The 18,940-nt window shown below is 39.4% G+C and overlaps 1 protein-coding gene across 1 annotated transcript; it reads left to right on the top strand.

Annotated features, from left to right (window-relative positions):
* Positions 1-263: 263 nt before the first annotated feature.
* On the top strand, positions 264-12,076 carry bmp4 (bone morphogenetic protein 4). The gene is made up of 4 exons (XM_058091207.1): positions 264-591; positions 4,030-4,155; positions 4,495-4,859; positions 10,244-12,076. The coding sequence occupies exons 3-4, from the start codon at positions 4,502-4,504 to the stop codon at positions 11,089-11,091; spliced, it is 1,206 nt and encodes a 401-aa protein (XP_057947190.1). The 5' UTR covers positions 264-591; positions 4,030-4,155; positions 4,495-4,501; the 3' UTR covers positions 11,092-12,076.
* The last annotated feature ends 6,864 nt before the right edge of the window (positions 12,077-18,940 follow it).

The following is an 18,940-nucleotide window of genomic DNA, read 5'->3' as shown; positions in this document are numbered from 1 at the left end:
AAAAGTAACATATGCTTAATATGTACAGCATTGCATCATTGGACTTCGGTATCATGAGAGCCAAAAAATAGTGCGCGTAATAAGCCTTGCATGGCGGAGGAGGGGGTAGGGGGGTTATCCAAGGTGTTTGAGACGGATGAGGGAGGAGGTGGGGGCCACTGTGGAGGGGAAAGGTGGGGAGAGAGGGGAGGGCAGGGAGGCTGAAATTGGGCGGACACATAAAAAGTGCGCGGAGTCTCGGATGCTGGATCATTTTGGACACGTCCCTCCTCCTCTGCGAAACGCCTGGCTGGCCCCCACGCTACCTCCCTCCCTTACTCCCTTCCTCTCCTCATTCCCTCCTTCCATCCATCCATTCCTCTCCCTCTAAACCGAGGAGCGGTACCGGTTGATCCACGTTGGAGGCGGCTCGGCCTGGTCCGGAGACATCTTTTTCTGGGATTAATGAGCCCCAAAAGACGCGAGACTTCTACTTTAAGGCTCATTGAGACGACTTTTTTTTTTCTAAATAAAAAATATTAATAATTACTCCAGGACTGGACTGTCTCTCACCTCAATCTTACTCGATTTGGACCTGGACCTCTACTGATGGTGAGTCCCTGAAGTGTTCTGACACGTCCTCGTTGAGGCGTTCGCGGAGCCAACCTGTTGAATTAAAAGAATAGTTGGGGGGGGGGGGGTGTATGCGATGGATTTGGTTCCAAAGTAAAACGCACTTTATGTTATATTTCAATTTATGCGTGGGGGCATCCGTTTTTTTGTGCGTCACGACAACCAAGTGCATTTTTACGCACAGTGTCGTTCCAATTCCTAATAGCTCACATCTTGTTTTGGACTTTTTTGCTGTTGTGCAACATCTTGTGCAATTCCTTGCCAGAGGAGCTAAGATTGGAAATGGAGACGGCCAATTCGTTAACTGTTATGTCACGTCGTGTTGATGTTTTTGTGTAAAATGTCTCAATTGTGCAGGACAAAGGCTGCCTTCCACACACACACACACACACACACACACACACACACACACATACACACTCACTCACTTACACTCATGCACACGCAAGCAAGCTGACGTGTAAATGAAGTTGCAATAACACCAAATGTTTACATTAGTTACACTGATTTCTTTTAATTAATTGAATTAAACACATTATATGTACATACATTATAGCCCATCTGTGGGTACAACAAGGTTGGAGCATTCGAAATAACAAAGGCTGTTTTTTTTTTAATAAATATTTTTATATTTATATAATATTTTATAAATATTATCTTATTTATTCTAATGTTATTTTTAAACATTGCAACAATCTTGATTTATTACAAGTTATTTTTACTTAATTTTTGTGTGTATTTCCTTTATTGCAATGCACTTGTCAACTAGCAGCCACCTATTTTTTTGTTTCGTTTAATTAAATGCCATAATTAGTAGTTTCAAGAATAATAAATTAATTGGTAAAAATCTGCTGAATTTTTGTTGCCTTGGATGAATAAAAGTTCCCTAGTTTACAGTAATTACAACTATTTGCCTACTTTTGAATTCTGTATATTTAAAGACGCAGTGCAAAAAGTTAAAAAAAATTAGTGTGATATTGTATTTTATTTACATGCCATGATAATTGACCCCAAACAGGCCCCGGGCCGCACCTTGCAGACCCCAGGCCTATTGGTGTGGCGTGGCTATTGATATAAATACAAAGCGACATCAGACGAGTTTGCAGCATGTTTCAAACCGCTGCTCCCGTTGACTGTAAACTACTTACGAACATCCGAAAACGATAAAAATCAAAGAGAGTCGGGGGATTGGTCTGTTCCCGTGGCAACCCCCCTCCCCCCATTCTTGAAGAAACACATTATCTGTAGCTTAGAGCCATGGGAGAGCTAATTGCAGACTGTTTGTTGTTACTTGCTTGGTAATGTGTTGTGATGTATCAACAAATCCATTATCAATGATGTGTTTTTGGGTTTTATCACCTTTATCACAAATGAATCCATGTTCCATAATTACGGTCACTTTTGAGAGAGCATCATCTTGTTTTTTTGGCCTTCAGTTTAGTCCAAAGCGGGCTGGTTACAGTCGCAAGATGTGTAGTATAGGTCAGTGTTTTGGAGTGCTATGAATCCCTGTAATCATGGGAGAGGCCCTATCGCTGTACAAAGAACGTTTGTTGTCACTGATGCACACGCACACAAACGTACGTTACAACTACCCCCCCCCCCCTCTCCCACCCCCAACACATACACACATCTCCCACCCCATGGGTAATGGAGCTGATCATGTTCGGAACTGTCCTCTAACTCTCTCTCATATCACTCTGCAACGGTTCTCACGAACATGCAATGGCCGCCGATTGCTTGAATGTGCGAATCTAGTGTCATGACCGAGAGAGCAGAGGTCAATCTGAGGTCAAAGTCTAATGAGGGGAAAATATCCGAGAGTACATGTGAAGTGGCGATAGCCATTAATTTAGGCTAAGAACTCTGGTGGGTTGATTGTAGATTGAATGTGCATTGAAGCAATGGAGCCAATGGAGCCAAAAAGGAAGTGCAATGCTTGGGTGTAACCAGCAGAGGCACCATTGAGTCAACCTCAACAAGAAGGAAAAACATGACATTAGCTATGCTATTTGCCATGTAAAATAATTTAGAAATTCATACATTTAATCTAAAATTCATTAAAAAATACAACAAATACAATTTAAAAAATAATGTAATTTAGGGGTAATTATTTATTTATTATTATTATTATTATTATTATTATTATTATTATATTATTGTTATTATTATTATTCTTATTCTTATTATTATTATCGTTATTTATTATTATTATTATCGTTATTTATTATTATTATTATTATCGTTATTTATTATTATTATTATTATTATTATTATTATTATTATTATTATTATTATTATTATTATTATTATTATTATTATTATTATTATTATTATTATTATTATTATTATTATTATTATTATTATTATTATTATTATTATTATTATTATTATTACTATTCCCCCACCATTGTTGATCAAGGAAAAATCTCTCTTTTTCTATGAAGCAAATGATGACCAAAACACCAACGTCACACTCCGAGCTGAAAATGTCGTTACTAAACATTTTTACGGTTGTGATTCAACGCTGTGGTACAATTCCAAATACCCCCCCCCCCACCCCCATCCCACCACTACCCCCGTACACACACATACCACTACTTTTCTCCCACTGTGCCAGCCGGTTCAAAAAGCGTACATCATAAATAAAAAATAAAAAAAAACCTTACGAGGCAGTTTTCATGGCATGGAGTTTCACACATGTTGCTTCACTTGACAAGACTATTAATGCTGTTAAGTCAAAGCAGATTTTTATTTTATTTTATTTTTTGCACTGTTTCTTTTGGATGGAGGCCTCTGCGTGGATACACATAGATATACACAGAGATACACATTTTACACCGAAACTAATAGTACTGTTAAATAGTAGAAAGCATGGGTTATTACGTCTTGGAAGGTAAGCTACTTTTAGAACAGTGGCTCGATTTGGAATCATATCGCACAGTATTGGTTCTTTTTAGCTTTAAATGTAATGCGGTATTGCAAAAGTGCAATACAATACAATAGGACTGATCGATGCACTACTGTGCTGGTACCGCAGTGAAAGAGTGACGAAAAAAGGTACGATACCATTGATAAATTTGGACGATGAAAGGTCCATGTCAAAGGGAAACAATTGTTACTGCTGTAGCAATTGTGTGTATTGTAGTAATGTTCCACCATTGTTGCACATTCCTACACCTAACAACCATTTTCAGTGCTTAGACTCCATTGATTGTTTTCCAAACCAGTCAGTCTGCTTTTTTTTTTTTTTTTTTTTGCATTTCCATTATAAAATCGAGCCGAACCGGCGAGCAGCACTTTTAATCTGATGCCTCTCTTATTTTCTTCTCCCAGAAATGGTACAATTGCTGCAACCCTCAAGCGTACTTAAGTCGGTAATTAAGTTTCTAAATTCTTTGTGTGTGTTTCTTCCAGGAACAGGCTCGCTGCTACGTTCTCTTGCAGCCACCCAACACCACCTAACATTTTCCTGGAAAAGAACGTGTCCGCCGCCCTCTCCCAACAAACATGGACTGTTTTCCCATGCTTTATTTTCTGTCGGTGAGTAAGTGCGTTGTACTTTTTTTTTGGGGTTTATGGGGATGCGTTTATAAACAGGAGGCGCTTAGTAACTTTGTTCTGTTAAATCTAAGCTTCTTATCAGCTTAAAAGTGACCATGACCCTGTGGTTGGCCCTTTATTTGGTTAATGAAAGTGGAGGGAAGGATGAAGGACGGGTGAGATTCAGTCTTACCTTTGAAGTATTTCACTAAAGACCGCATACAAAAAGGGTCTCGCTTCCTGTAAACAAGACAGATTTCATGTTTAAAATCAATTAGCGGGAGTTGGCATGTTGCTTTCTGCTATTGCGTAACCCGTGCCATCTGCTGCTCCCGTCAGAGACATCATGATTCCTGGTAATCGAATGCTGATGGTCCTTTTCATATGCCAAGTCCTGCTGGGAGAGAGCAACCATGCTAGTCTAATACCTGAAGAAGGGAAAAAGAAAGTGCCGGGCCTGCAGGGTCGTTCGGACGCTCAGAGCCATGAACTGCTGCGGGACTTTGAGGCCACCCTGCTGCACATGTTCGGCCTCAAAAGGCGGCCGAGGCCCAGCCGCTCGGCCGCCGTGCCTCGATACCTGCTTGACCTCTATCGACTGCAGTCCGGGGAGGCAGAGGAGACGGGCGCTGCCGATATCGCTTTTGAGTACCCGGAAAGGTCGGCCAGCCGAGCCAACACCGTGAGAGGCTTCCACCATGAGGGTAAGTGTAGCGTAAGAGTTGTGATTTCATCAGAGTTGGCGAGGTCTGTAAAGTATTAAAACTTGAAATAAGATTAGAAGACAGCTCCACCCATATTACTATAACCAAAGATTTTTAAGGATGTGGTCACCAAACGCTGCCTTGATGAGCTGTGAAAATCTGCTAGAAAAACTCTCAAGAGCCTCGTTGGACTAAAGTGTTTGGTTAGCAGCTTAAGGAGAAGCATACCTTCATATTACGGACTTCTAACCACACCCTGCAGCGAGCAGCTTGAAAAAAAAAAAAAAAAACCTGGATTGCCTCTCATACAGTCCGGTTTATATATGCAGATGGTCTTTCTTTCGAAAAGGACCTTCCTCAACGTGCAATTATCTTTACTGCTACTCTGCCGCATTCTAAATAAAGACGCCTAAACGGCTAACAATGTGGGTGCTGAGAGCAGACGTTGGAGCTCTCGGGAGGGATGGAAAAAACAGTCTCATAGGGGCCGGGTGCGACGCGGGGGACGGGACGTCGTTGTGGCGACCGAGGTGGGGGTTTTGATTAATGTTGGAGAAACGTGCGGTGGACTGATCCGCTGGAGGTAAATTGAGGTCGGAAAACCTTTCATAGGTAAAAGCTTGAAGCGAATGCAATGAACTTGGGAATCTTCATTGTTTATTTGTTTATCAGGCTAACTCCACTATGCAGCCAAATATATGTTGTAAGAATCCCAAATCCCAAATACCATTCCAAAAGTTGGGAAATTGGGGAAGCCCAGTAGTCAAGTCTCGGTCAAGTCTTCTGGATCTAGCGCCATAGGTTCTGAAGATACAACAAATCCATTGGCACACTCCAAATTCCATAGTATTTATAATATTGTGTGTTGCATATTTATACAGTAGCTTCATTTCTTGTCTTCCAATCATGAAAATTCCAAAGGTCCTCTATTTCTTTTTCACATATTCTGGATCATACTATCCGGAATTATCTGGATCAGTCTTTGATATTTTGTAGAACCTAAAGAAAATTTATTTTTATCCTTTTTACTATATTTTTGGAGTTACTACATGCACAAATGGCCGATAATGGTCCTATCTTGCAATGTTAAAGAATCCTTTTAAAAAATCATTTCTTCCGTATCCCATTTCCAACAATTTCTGAAAATCCAAATCCATTCAGAGCTTTTCAATTTATTTTGAACACAAACAAACAACCATAAAACAGCAAAAAATCCACATTGCATGACAAATTTGGCTGTTTTTTTATATGGTTGTTTTTTAAGATACTGGCAAAAACATTGCCAATACATGCTTTCCAGTGTACGTATAATGATCATATATTTGAGCCATTTTCGCATCTTCACATCTCACAATACATTTTCTGCATATCCAATAAACACATGCAAGTCGCGCTTATTGTTTTTCAGATAAAAGAAAAACTGGAGATCCAAGATTTTCATTGGAAAGCAATAAAATATACAGTTTTGTCTTTGCATCCAAACATTTCAAGTCCTATTTGCTGTTTTTAAGACCAGAAATGAAAGACCAGAAACACATTTTTTCATTGGATATTTAACCTTTATGCTTGTATTTCCCCGCAAAATACAAGTAAAATTTGTTGATATGCTTTAGGTTACTCTATCAAACGTATGTAAATCTCCCTAAGAAAGTATGCCAATATTGCTTATGTCAGTATACGCCTATGCTTCTCACTTATTTTCTGTTTGCTAATTTTTGCCCCCCCCCACACACACAATTTCAAATGCTTGAGAAAAGGATCATATGTATTCATTTATCTGTACTGTACAGACCTTGAAACTGAAACCAGGAAAATGCAACAAAAAGGAAAACAAGTCAAATTGCATGTTGAGTACTATAGATTAGTACATGTTGGTAGGTCTGCATTGAAATGAAAGCCTTGACAGTTCGAGCTCGAGGTTTGAGAAACACTAGTATAGGCCAAGTATATGCAACTGTAAAGGATAAGTACTGACTGTGCATTGTCTGGTCATAGAAAGTCAATTATAAATGACTGAGATTTGAAATACATTTCTATTGTTGTCATGGTAGCCAGGAAGAAGCTGGTCATGTGATGCAACATGTGTGTTTAGTCTACTTTCCTGGACAATAATTTACCCTTGCATCTTTTTTTTTAAGGCTAAACTATGTTAATAATACGCTTTGAGCTCCTTTGAGTGGGAGTTCTGTATTTCAGGTCTCCAGTATTGTGCGATTCATTTGATATTTTCCAAGATTTTCATTCATCCACCTCCGCAAAGCCTTGCGTCCACCGCCCGATGAAAACGACAAATATCTTAAGCGAACAAACTGCGGCGCTAATCAGAAGCACAGCAGGGTTTTAATAATGAGAACCACCTGGGCAAGATTAGGGTCTGGGTGTGAAATAACAGGGGTGGATTGAGCAGGAAAATAGTAGACACAACATTCCTCCCCCCCCTCCTCACCCCATTCCAACAATGGTGATCTTGCCAGAAATCTGCAGAGCGAGCGTGGAACAGGGAGCCTCCACTGTGTTTATACTGTAGCTGTGGTACGTTAATCACCACCCTCCTCGTGATGCGTGTTGCAGCAAAGAGCTCGGGAAAAGGCATTGGGTCCACAAGTGACGGATACAACTTCGGATAAGGACCAGAAGGTCTTGTCCCTTGTCCCCGTGGTGGTACCCTTGTCAAAAGATACCTTCTGTTTTTGGTCCAGAAAAAGGTATAAACAATTACGTAGTTTGAAGTCCAAAAACGAGCCCTAGGGGGTAGATCAGGGGTCTCAAACATGCGGCCCACAGGACACTAGTTTGAGGCCCCCGCCTTGATATGAAAGTTTAATGTTAGTGCGGCCCGCGTAAGTTTGATATGGATGCTGTATGGTATCATGTACCCAGAAAAAATTATTACGTTTGATTCATGTTCATGTTAAAGGTTAAATAACTGTTAATAGTTATCCTCCCTATCCGTGTGGAAGTGGTAAGTTTTTGGCCATTTAAGTTTAAAGGAAATAACTTGAAGGCTACCGTTTAGGTCGCTAGCTCTCTACATAGTTTGCGAGTTAGCATGTGTCTCAAGACCCTGCAGTTGCGCAATATGTTGTAAATAAAAAGAGTATAAATGTGACTATAGTCGTGTTTTGTCATGTCTACAGGGCTCTAATAATGCTTTGTTCATTTTAATCTGAAAAAAATCATTTGTCTACCCACCAACTATATGTGGTTTCTTAAGTTTTTATTATTTGCCCTTTTATTATTATTATTATATTTATTTATTACTGATTGATTGATTTTCTTTATTCTTGATTTGTTTATTTATTTTTCATCTTATTTTGTGTAGAAAAATAAAAATTAAGATATTTGAGAACAGTGGAATGTTTTATCAGAGCTTTTCTTGTAGAAAATTGGAACCAATTTAATTTTTTTGTTTTTAATAAATGCGTTTTGGTTTTTTTTTTGGAAAACCTGATGTGGCCCAGTCTCACCCAGACCCGAGCTCCAGTGGCCCCCAAGTAAATTGAGTTTGAAACTTCAGGAAGGAGTTTAACCTCAAAATTTAGACACGTGACGTCCCGGACCGTACTTTGTTTCAAGGGCTGTGTAGCCCTTAGCCCTTCAACTTACCTTACGGAGACATCGCTTCCTCGACATGAACACACAAAACCAAAGGCTAAGGGCTAAAACACGGCGGAAATAAGAAATTTGAGTCAATTGGGCCAATTTTCATTTGGCCTTTCATCGGGTACAGCGGATATTTGAAATATTAATCGAATGCCCTCATGAGAAATCATTTTTAGTTCTAAAAAAAAGGAAGTTATGCCATGTTTAAAAAACTCTGAAAACTCTGAAAGTGATTACCGTAAATTCTGGACTATAAGCCGCTACTTTTTTCCCAAACTTTCAACCCTGCGGCTTATTCAGTGATGCGGCCAATTTATGTCATTTTTCTAACGGCCGCCAGGGGCTCTCGAGTAGAAAAAGGTAAGATTAATACCGATGGAATATATGCATCGAGGAAGACTGCAACTTCTTGTCTTGTGCATAAATTAAATTAGCGTTGAACATACCCTCATCATCCCTCGGCCATCTCTGTGTGGAGTTTGCATGTTCTCCCCGTGCATGCGTGGGTTTTCTCCGGGTACTCCGGTTTCCTCCCACATTCCAAAAACATGCTAGGTTAATTGGCGACTCCAAATTGTCCATAGGTATGAATGTGAGTGTGAATGGTTGTTTGTCTATATGTGCCCTGTGATTGGCTGGCTGGCCACCAGTCCAGGGTGTACCCCGCCTCTCGCCCAAAGACAGCTGGGATAGGCTCCAGCATCCCCGCGACCCTCGTGAGGAAAAAGCGGTAGAAAATGAATGAATGAATGAATACCCTCATCATGGAAAATGCAAAAAGAAAGGCATGTAACGCAGCTTTCAAGCTAAAAGCAATCGAGCTGTCCGATAAAGAAGGAAACAGAGCTGCTGCACGTAAACTCGGCATAAACGAATCGATGGTGAGACGCTGGAAACGGCAGCGGGAAGAAGTGGAGCAATGTAAAAAGACAAAAAAAAGCTTTAAGAGGTAATAAAGTTATATTATTAAAACCGTCTTTCTTTGTAAATATGTTTACATGTTTTAATATGGGCATATGCGGCTTATGTATGTACAAAATCGGTTTTCCTCTAAAAATGTACGTAGTGGGCGAGGCTTATAATCAGGTGCAATCTATAGTCTGGAAATTACGGTAACATATTAAATTCCAGCCATGTTTCAAAACCCGTCCCTCTCGGTAGCGGCCATTTTTGTTGATTTTGACTGATTTTTCAAGAAGTCTAAACTCATCTAAACTCTCACCTTTCATCAGAAAAACGAATTTGTTTCTCCCGTTTCCTGTTCTTTAGTAATCACCAGTAAAACATTGGCGAGTTTCAGCAAAATATTAGTTCTCAACCAAAATAGGGAGCTTTTTGTGAAACTTTTGACACAAATGTAGCTTCTAAAATGCATTTCTTGTAGTTGTTTTTCCGGCTTAAAACTCTATTGTAATGTCATAATGTATAGATTGTATACGTTTTTATTGATAAAATACAGTAAACCTCGGATATATCGGATTCAATTGTTCCCACTGGTTTTGTCCGATATAAGCGAAATCTGTTATATGCGTATACCGGAAAATGTCAGTTTTACGCATATACCGGATATAAATCCGATATATGCGTAAATCGGATTTTATCCGTAAAAAAAAAAATATTATAAATTATAAATATAAAATGATAAATATTTTTAAAAAAGTTTTTGGTAGCGAATATACAGAAATTCACTTGCTGTGCTTGGACTCACGACCCCTAACGGTTCATCTTAACGTTGTCATACGAGATGATTTCTAACAACGGCTCCTCTTGTTGACTTTCAGAGCACATGGAAAAAGTCCACAAGATGGACGACGGCGAGGCCACACCCCTCCGTTTCCTCTTCAACGTCAGCAGCATTCCCGAGGACGAGCTGCTCTCCTCCGCTGAGCTGCGCCTCTACCGGCATCAGATCGACGATGCGGGCGGCGACATCCTCTCAGACGGCCTTCACCGGATAAATGTGTACGAGGTGCTGAAGGCCCCGCGGCCCGGCCAGCTCATCACGCAACTTCTGGACACGCGACTGGTGCGCCACAACACGTCGCAATGGGAGAGCTTTGACGTCAGCCCCGCCGTGCTGCGTTGGACTCGTGAGCGCCTCCCCAATCACGGGTTGGCGGTGGAAGTTCTCCACCTCAACAAGACGCCACGCCACCAGGGCAAACACGTCCGCGTCAGCCGCTCGCTTCACCAGCAGCCCGACGAGGACTGGGAGCAGATACGCCCCCTCTTGGTGACCTTCGGCCACGACGGAAAGGGCCACCCATTAACCAAGCGGAGCAAGCGGAGCCCCAAGCAGCGGGGCCGCAAGCGCAACCGCAACTGCCGGCGCCACGCGCTATACGTCGACTTCAGTGACGTGGGGTGGAATGACTGGATAGTGGCGCCCCCTGGTTACCAGGCTTATTACTGCCACGGAGAATGCCCTTTCCCGCTGGCCGATCACCTGAACTCAACCAACCACGCCATTGTCCAGACACTTGTCAACTCCGTCAACAACAACATTCCGAAGGCGTGCTGTGTGCCCACGGAGCTCAGCGCCATTTCCATGCTCTACCTGGACGAACACGATAAGGTGGTGCTAAAAAACTACCAGGAAATGGTCGTGGAGGGCTGCGGCTGCCGCTAAGAAAACCAGGACTCAAACTCAAACATCAAGAAAACGGACCCTTATTTATAACTTTTATGTTGAGGTGTATTTTTGTCTCACTTTTTTTTCCCTGTTTCTTTGACAATATGATCATATATTTTGACAAAATATATATATTTATATCTACATATTGAAAATAAATGAAAAAAGCTGTACAACTTATGTCATAATGTATAGATTGTATACGTTTTTATTGATAAAATACAGTAAACCTCGGATATATCGGATTCAATTGTTCCCACTGGTTTTGTCCGATATAAGCGAAATCTGTTATATGCGTATACCGGAAAATGTCCGTTTTACGCATATATCGGATTTATATCCGGTATATGCGTAAATCGGATTTTATCCGTTATAAAAAGGCACTTCCTTGGACGCGAAGGCAACGCTGCAAACGCTGCAAATGACGTCGTATAGCGGCCTGTCACGATTCGGCGAATCGGAGCGCCACGATGCGGCCATCCGATATATGCGAGGGAAATTTCATGGAAATGCATTGGAACGGGACTGGAGATTTTGTCCGAAATAGGCGAAATCCGTTATAAAAAATCCGATATATGCAATGAATTTTTATTGGAAATGCATTACAGAAAAATCGGTTCTTTTTATCTGTCCGTTGTGAGCGAATTTCCGATATATCCGAGTCCGATATATCCGAGGTTTACTGTAGTACACAAAAAGCAATCTTAAGCCCCGGAAACGTTTATTTACTGGTAGTATTTATTGCTTATGACAATAGAAGAACAAAACAGATTTTTTTCATGAATTAGAGCACTGTGTGAATTTGTTCCCGTTTGAAATCATCGCCAATGTACATTGGACCTTATTTAACCTCTCTGCTTTGATATTAAAGTGATTAATTTAAACAACCCCCCCACAGAAAGCTAATCATTTCATGTAAAGTATGCACAAAAATAGCATTGAAGGGTGTTGCTGAAACTGTTTTTTTTTTTCATGAAAAAGAAACGACATAGTGCCATTTTTTTTCACCCAATAAAATAATGTTTTTTTATGATTTCTTTGCAGTTTTTCCAGTGATTCGCTCGCTTTTAAGGACGTTTGATTCCATTTCAAAGACAGTAGTAGGTCTTTAGCTAGGCACCTATTGTTCTCGCATTTCACTTTAATGTCAATTAGGCTAACATGCGCTCCTACACTCGCTAATCCAATTGCCACCCGGCTGGGGGCGAAGGCAAGCCCATTGTTTCCCCCCAACCGTTCCCCACGTCGGGGGCCATGATTTTGCGGGCGATGTGTCCCAGGCCGACGCGAGGCGGCGGAATCCTCAGAAGAATCAAAGGTTAGACGCTCTGTCTCCTGCCTTTGTCTCATGCCGGCACAGCAAAAGACGCCTGTCTCCAACCTGTGGCCCCGCCACACAATGGGCCTCGACATCACTTATTTACAAGCTGACGGCTGGCCCAAATTATATGATAATGTTTGGAGAGAGCGGCCCCTTTGAACTGCTGCTTAAAAAGGGGCGGGGTTTGCATTGTTTTGCAGAGTACCTTGTACATCGTGCCATGAGGAACCCCTTCGCTTTGTTGTGATCTCAATACCAATTCAGTCGATTCGATGGAAATTCAGCTCCTGGTTGTTGTTACACGACTTTTTATTCTACTCTTAGGAGTATGCCATTTTTTTTACAGTCTATTTTGAATAAAAAGTACTTAGAAAAGCATTCATGTAAAGAATGTACAAGGATGCTGTATGGTTCTCATATGACACAGAAATATTGATAAAAATACACAGAAATTAAAATTGAATTAAAAAATGTCAGAAAATACAATAAATTTTATTCATTGTTATTCGACGGAAAGCATTTCATCAAAAATGATACAGTTTATCACGCCAAAAAGTTTTGTTTTTTTTTTTTTCATTTTTGGGCTGCTCAAAATTAACCCTCCTCTTGTGTTAGCTTTCTGGTATCATCTCTTATGTTAACGGGTCGGTTTTGACCCATGTATTAAATCAGCTATAAAATACACTAAAAACAATAAGTTACCATCAAATTTGCTTCTCATCTCTTGGTTACCTTCTTAGGCTTCCTCATCCATGAAAATATTGCTTTTAATACTTTTGGTGTGGGCATGTAGGCCTTTTTTTGTCACTATACCCCTCCATTTCAATTTAAATTAAATTTCAATTAAATTGAAGGTTCTTTTGTTACCTGGCTACAAAGTGCAGCAGAACTTACGATGTCAGCCTATCATCCATCCCCGTTACTTGATTGACATACAGGACAACCAGTCAGATGACAACTGAATTTTGACCTTTAGGTCACCGCTCATGCGTAAACAACGATGCAAAGTGCTAAGCTAGTCGGCGAATTAAGTCAGATTTTAGCCCTCGCTAAAGTTTATGGTCACTAAAATGAGTGAAGGAGCTGGACCAAGTAAAAAGGCAAAAACATATCACTTCCATACGGAATGGGAGGTGGACTTTTTTTTCACAATGTCTTTTTCCAAGTGCGTTTGCCTCATATGCCATTCTACCATCGCAGTACCAAAGAAGGGAAATGTGGAGTAATGTGGAGGTAATTACAAAAAATGTTAATAGTTAATTATGTGTGTTTCGCAATATTGGCTCATTTGGTTATGTAAGGTACATCAACATACATTGTACGTACAAATAATCCTCAATACATTTGAAAATAAATAGATGTTTTGCATTTTTGTAGTGGGTAGATCATTTTGACTCGGTCATTTTAAAAGTAGCTCGCATGCTGAAAAAGTGTGAGCACCCCTGGTCTATGGCATTCGGATGAATATTGACCCTTATATATTAATGTCAAGAAAAGGTACAAAAAATAAGTTATTGTTTTCAGCAACAGAACTTTAGTATAAAGTGAAATGAAAAAGCAGAACAGGTCCAGATCTTGGTTCACTGTACTTCTTGACATTCTTTTTATGATCCAAATGAGTGAATTCACCTCACATGTCTGGACATTTTTATACTGGATATACTGGTATACTGGAAAAGCGGTCAAAATGAGAATCCCCTGAAGTATACATGATGAGAAGAGGAGCTGGTTGTCATTGTGTTGGCTAATTGTACTCTTATGATTTCAGTTGTGGCTCAAAATATTGCTTTATAGTCATTATTAGAGTTATTATTATAGTTTATAGTAGTTTCTTGTAGTTATTATTATAACTGTGTCGAAACCGACCCTAACAATACATCGGTCATAATTTCAACCAGACCATTTTAAAATGGAGTAAAAATTATTTTTTTGGTTTTATTTTGTTGAAATAGATTTTCCAGACAAAGTCAAAAAGCCTTGATGCAATAAACAATTTTTCTGTGATTCTTTTTATGCATTAAAATGTAAAACGGGTCGGTGCCGACCCTAACACAAGAGGAGGGTTAAATGAATGAAAAAATTTGGAGATACAAAATTGAACATTGAATGTTTGAACCCAAAAATGTTTTTTTTTTTTTTTGTACGAATATGCACTTTTCATTGGAAGATGTTCAAGTTACTTTGGTTTAATAAATGTCTGTTTTGTTTGAAAAGCTAATTTAAAACTGCTTTTCTAGCCCGCCACATAACTAGAAAGTTCAATACAGGTTTGTTAGCTTTCTTGCTCTGTGTTATGTGCATGCCGCCCTACCCCCGTCCCCCCATCCCCGCGGGCCCTCTAATGGCCACTGGGCATCTCTTTGATGCCCTGCATATCAGTGTCAAAAAGGCCGAAAGAAAAAAAAAGAGGTTGAAAAAGAAGAATTTCATTTTGAAGCGGCTGACGGGGCCGAAGAGAAGAAGGCTGGGAGGAGGCGCGTGGATGTGTGCGCCCGGGAATAAGCTAGCGGGAGGTAGTGGCGGTTTGACAGTGCAATTACAACATTTCAGCTGCCCCCCCCCCCCCCCCCACCCTCCGCCCCCGCCCCAAAGTGGAGATAACATCAGCTAGTTATGGTAATTGTCTGCCTGTTCATTATCTTGCGACTCCACGCAAAGACGACATGCGTGGTCATTTAAAGGCCCAAAGAGGGACGTTTATGTGAGATCGGCCATTTTGTTTCAGTGCATCAAACTACACAAAAACAGATACTTAAAATGCACAATGATCTTCTGTTTTGTTTCAGTAGCTTTTTTGCCTCATCCAAGCTCAAAACTCTGATGTATTGTTGTTTCGATGGCTTGCTGTTGCTTGTTGTTGCTGATGTGTCGGATTTTTATTGTCCTTACAATCTGAGCATAATGAATACTCTATACAAACCTTCTCTTTACAATCAAAATACACATAAAGAAACCAGGAAGTCATTTAATAATTAACCAACATACATAAAACAGTTCCTCAGCTGCAGGAATTTTAAGTTTTTTTGTCCAACTCTCAATTTCCGCTACAGTAATCAGCGGATACAGATCCAGATTTGTGTAAAATGACATATATCCTGTGGTGGAATGAACACACGTGTGTTGTATACAGCATTTTTTAAAATATCGATGTTACCATTTTTTTTATATATATAAGGAAAAAAATCTGATACCAATATCAGCGGTTGATATCGGTACTGATAATTATTGGTATACAGCATTTTTAAAATATTGGATTTAGCAGTTTTTTTATATCGGGAATTTTTGGTACCAATAATTATTGGTAAACAGCATTTTTAAAACTCAGTTTTAAAATCCGATATCAAGGGTTTATATCAGTACCAATAATTATTGGTATACAGCATTTTTTAAATATTGGTTTTAGCATTTTTTTTAATATCAGGAAATATCGGTACCGATAATTATTGGTGTACAACATTTTTTAAATATCGGATTTGGCAGTTTTTTATATCAGGAATTTTCTGGTACCAATAATTATTGGTATACAGCATTTTTAAAACTCAGTTTTAAAATCAGATATCAACGGTCTATGTCGGTAATATATCCAATAATTATTGGTATACAGCATTTTTTAAATATCGGATTTAGCAGTTTTTTTCAGGAATTTTCTGGTACCAATAATTATTGGTATACAGCATTTTTTAAATATCGGATTTAGCAGTTTTTTTCAGGAATTTTCTGGTACCAATAATTATTGGTATACAGCATTTTTAAAACTCTGTTTTAAAATCCTATATCAGTGCCAATAGTTATTGGTATACAGCATTTTTAAAACTCAGTTTTAAAATCCTATATCAGTGCCAATAATTATTGGTATGCAGCATTTTTAAAACTCGGTTTTAAAATCAGATATCAACATTTTATATCGGTAATATATCCAATAATTATTGGTATACAGCATTTTTTAAATATCGGATTTAGCAGTTTTTTTCAGGAATTTTCTGGTACCAACAATTATTGGTATACAGCATTTTTAAAACTCAGTTTTAAAATCCTATATCAGTGCCAATAATTATTGGTATACAGCATTTTTTAAATATTGGATTTAGCAGTTTTTTATATCAGGAATTATTGGTACCAATAATTATTGGTAAACAGCATTTTTAAAACTCAGTTTTAAAATCCGATATCAACGGTTTATATCGGTACCAATAATTATTGGTATACAACATTTTTTAAATATATACAATAATTATCATACATCCCTACTTATTTTATCTTATTACGTTTTACTATACTGTGTAATACTAGTGTAAAGGTGACTGTAGTTATTCTATAAGTATGAAAATATTCAATTTTATAAAGAAGGAATCCCGGTTTGTGGAAATTCACTTTTCACATTTGTGTCTGGAACCAATTAGCCGCAATAGACAAGGGATTAGTGTATTTCTACAATTGTATTTACATTACTCAACATAAAATAAATAAAAAGTAGCCCGCTAACTAAGAAATGAATAGAAAATATATTTTTTTTAAATGTCAAAACTGTGTACAGGTTGTTTTATTTTGCCCACAAGTGACTTCAATGACTTTACGTTACTTTTGTCGGACATCAAGCCTTTAACACACATTATGGAATCATTCCCAAAGTGTCATCAGACACGTGATTGTGAATAACTTCAGGAAATAGACTGTGTGTGTGTGTGTGTGTGTGTGTGTGTGTGTGTGTGTGTGTGTGTGTGTGTGTGTGTGTGAAGAGAGTTAAGGGCTGTGGGTCCTTAAAAAACCGACCGAGGGCTTTGTCATTCCTTTGTGACGTGCCACTCAGTCTCCTGTAGGTGCTCGTTCGCACGCCATTACAGGTGAGTCATTACACGGCCGGGTCTATTGACACTGCACGACTAATTGACCGGGGCGCAGTCTTCAAAAAGCTTTTTATTTGGACGTTCCACCGTAAAAAGCCCCAGTGTTTATTAGACAGTAAACCTCCTTACAGGCACACCAAAAACGGCTGGACAATCCCAATGTGACTGTCCCGATTTGGCGCACGATGATGTCTTGAATGTAGAAGAACTATTAGAAATAAAGCTGGAGGTGTTGGAGTATATTTATGCGGCCCTGTGATCATCCGTCAATGGTACAACCCGCCACACAATGCTGCAAATTACCCCTGACATTTGCATTCATGTTACGGAAAATTTCTCAGGCAAGCGATGTGATCATTTGAGAACGTGAACACGACAACCTGTGGCTGCGTGTCACCTGTTCACGCTAATCCTTTTTTTTTTTTTACAGGGGATATCATTTTCACGCACAGGTCTGAAACCTTACACTCGTCTCGTTGTCCGTCTGTAGGGGTTATCTGGGTGACACCTTTGACTGTGACAATCCCACTCCCCCTCCCAAACTGTCATCACACACACCTTTGCATCAAGACATGGCAGGAAGGGGGGGGGGCTTTTATCTAGAAAGGGCTGTCACAACCGTTTGACCTCGGGGTCAATACCATAGAATACCTACAGTACAGTTATGTGGCATGCTATACTTGCCGAGCATCAATATACAGTAGTAGTAGTAGCAGTTTCACAATTTGTGACGTTGTAAGGAAAGTTTGGTGTAAAATTTGAATAAAAGTCAATAACTCAAACAGCTGTTTGTTTTTGGTTTTTTTTGCAAGTTTTTGCACATTTTTACAAGAGTCTCTTTAATGGAAAATTCATTCAATACCAGCCATTCATTAAAAAAAAAGACTTTTAATGATTTTTGAAGAAAAAAAATCAGAATATTGTATTCTAGGGCTTATAGACACGGTATATACCAAAAGAAAGATTAGGAAAAAAAGTTTGTTTCTACCTCATCAGCAGTGGAACATAAGTAAGTTCTCAAAATATCAGTTCTCAACAAAGAATGGGAGAAAAACTGCTTTTTCTGAAAAGATACATTCATTCATTGATTCATTTTCTACTGCTTTTTCCTCACGAGGGTCGCGGGGGTGCTGGAGCCTATCCCAGCTGTCTTTGGGCGAGAGGCGGGGTACACCCTGGACTGGTCGCGACACCAATCACAGGGTACATATGTATAGACAAACAACCATTCACACTCACATTCATACCTATGGACAATTTGGAGTGGCTAATTAACCTAGCATGTTTTTGGAATGTGGGAGGAAACCGGAGTACCCGGAGAAAACCCACGCATGCACGGAGAGAACATGCAAACTCCACACAGAGATGGCCAAGCGTGGAATTGAACCCTGATCTCCTAGCTGTGAGGTCGTCCCTGACACTTTTGATGACTTTTACTGATTTTTGAAGAAAAAAAAAATCAGAATATTTTATTCTAGGGCTTTATAGACACGGTATATACCAAAAAAAAGATTAGAAAAAAAGTTTGTTTCTACCTCATCAGCAGTGGAACATAAGTAAGTTCTCAAAATATCAGTTCTCAACAAAGAATGGGAGAAAAAACTGCTTTTTCTGAAAAGATACATTTCAAGCGTAACTTTCTCTTTGACACAAACTTAGCCATATATACATTCATTCATTC

Source organism: Doryrhamphus excisus, chromosome 13, assembly GCF_030265055.1.
Source record: "Doryrhamphus excisus isolate RoL2022-K1 chromosome 13, RoL_Dexc_1.0, whole genome shotgun sequence".
Lineage (NCBI taxonomy): Eukaryota > Metazoa > Chordata > Actinopteri > Syngnathiformes > Syngnathidae > Doryrhamphus > Doryrhamphus excisus.
This window is presented reverse-complemented; position numbering and strand designations above follow the sequence as displayed.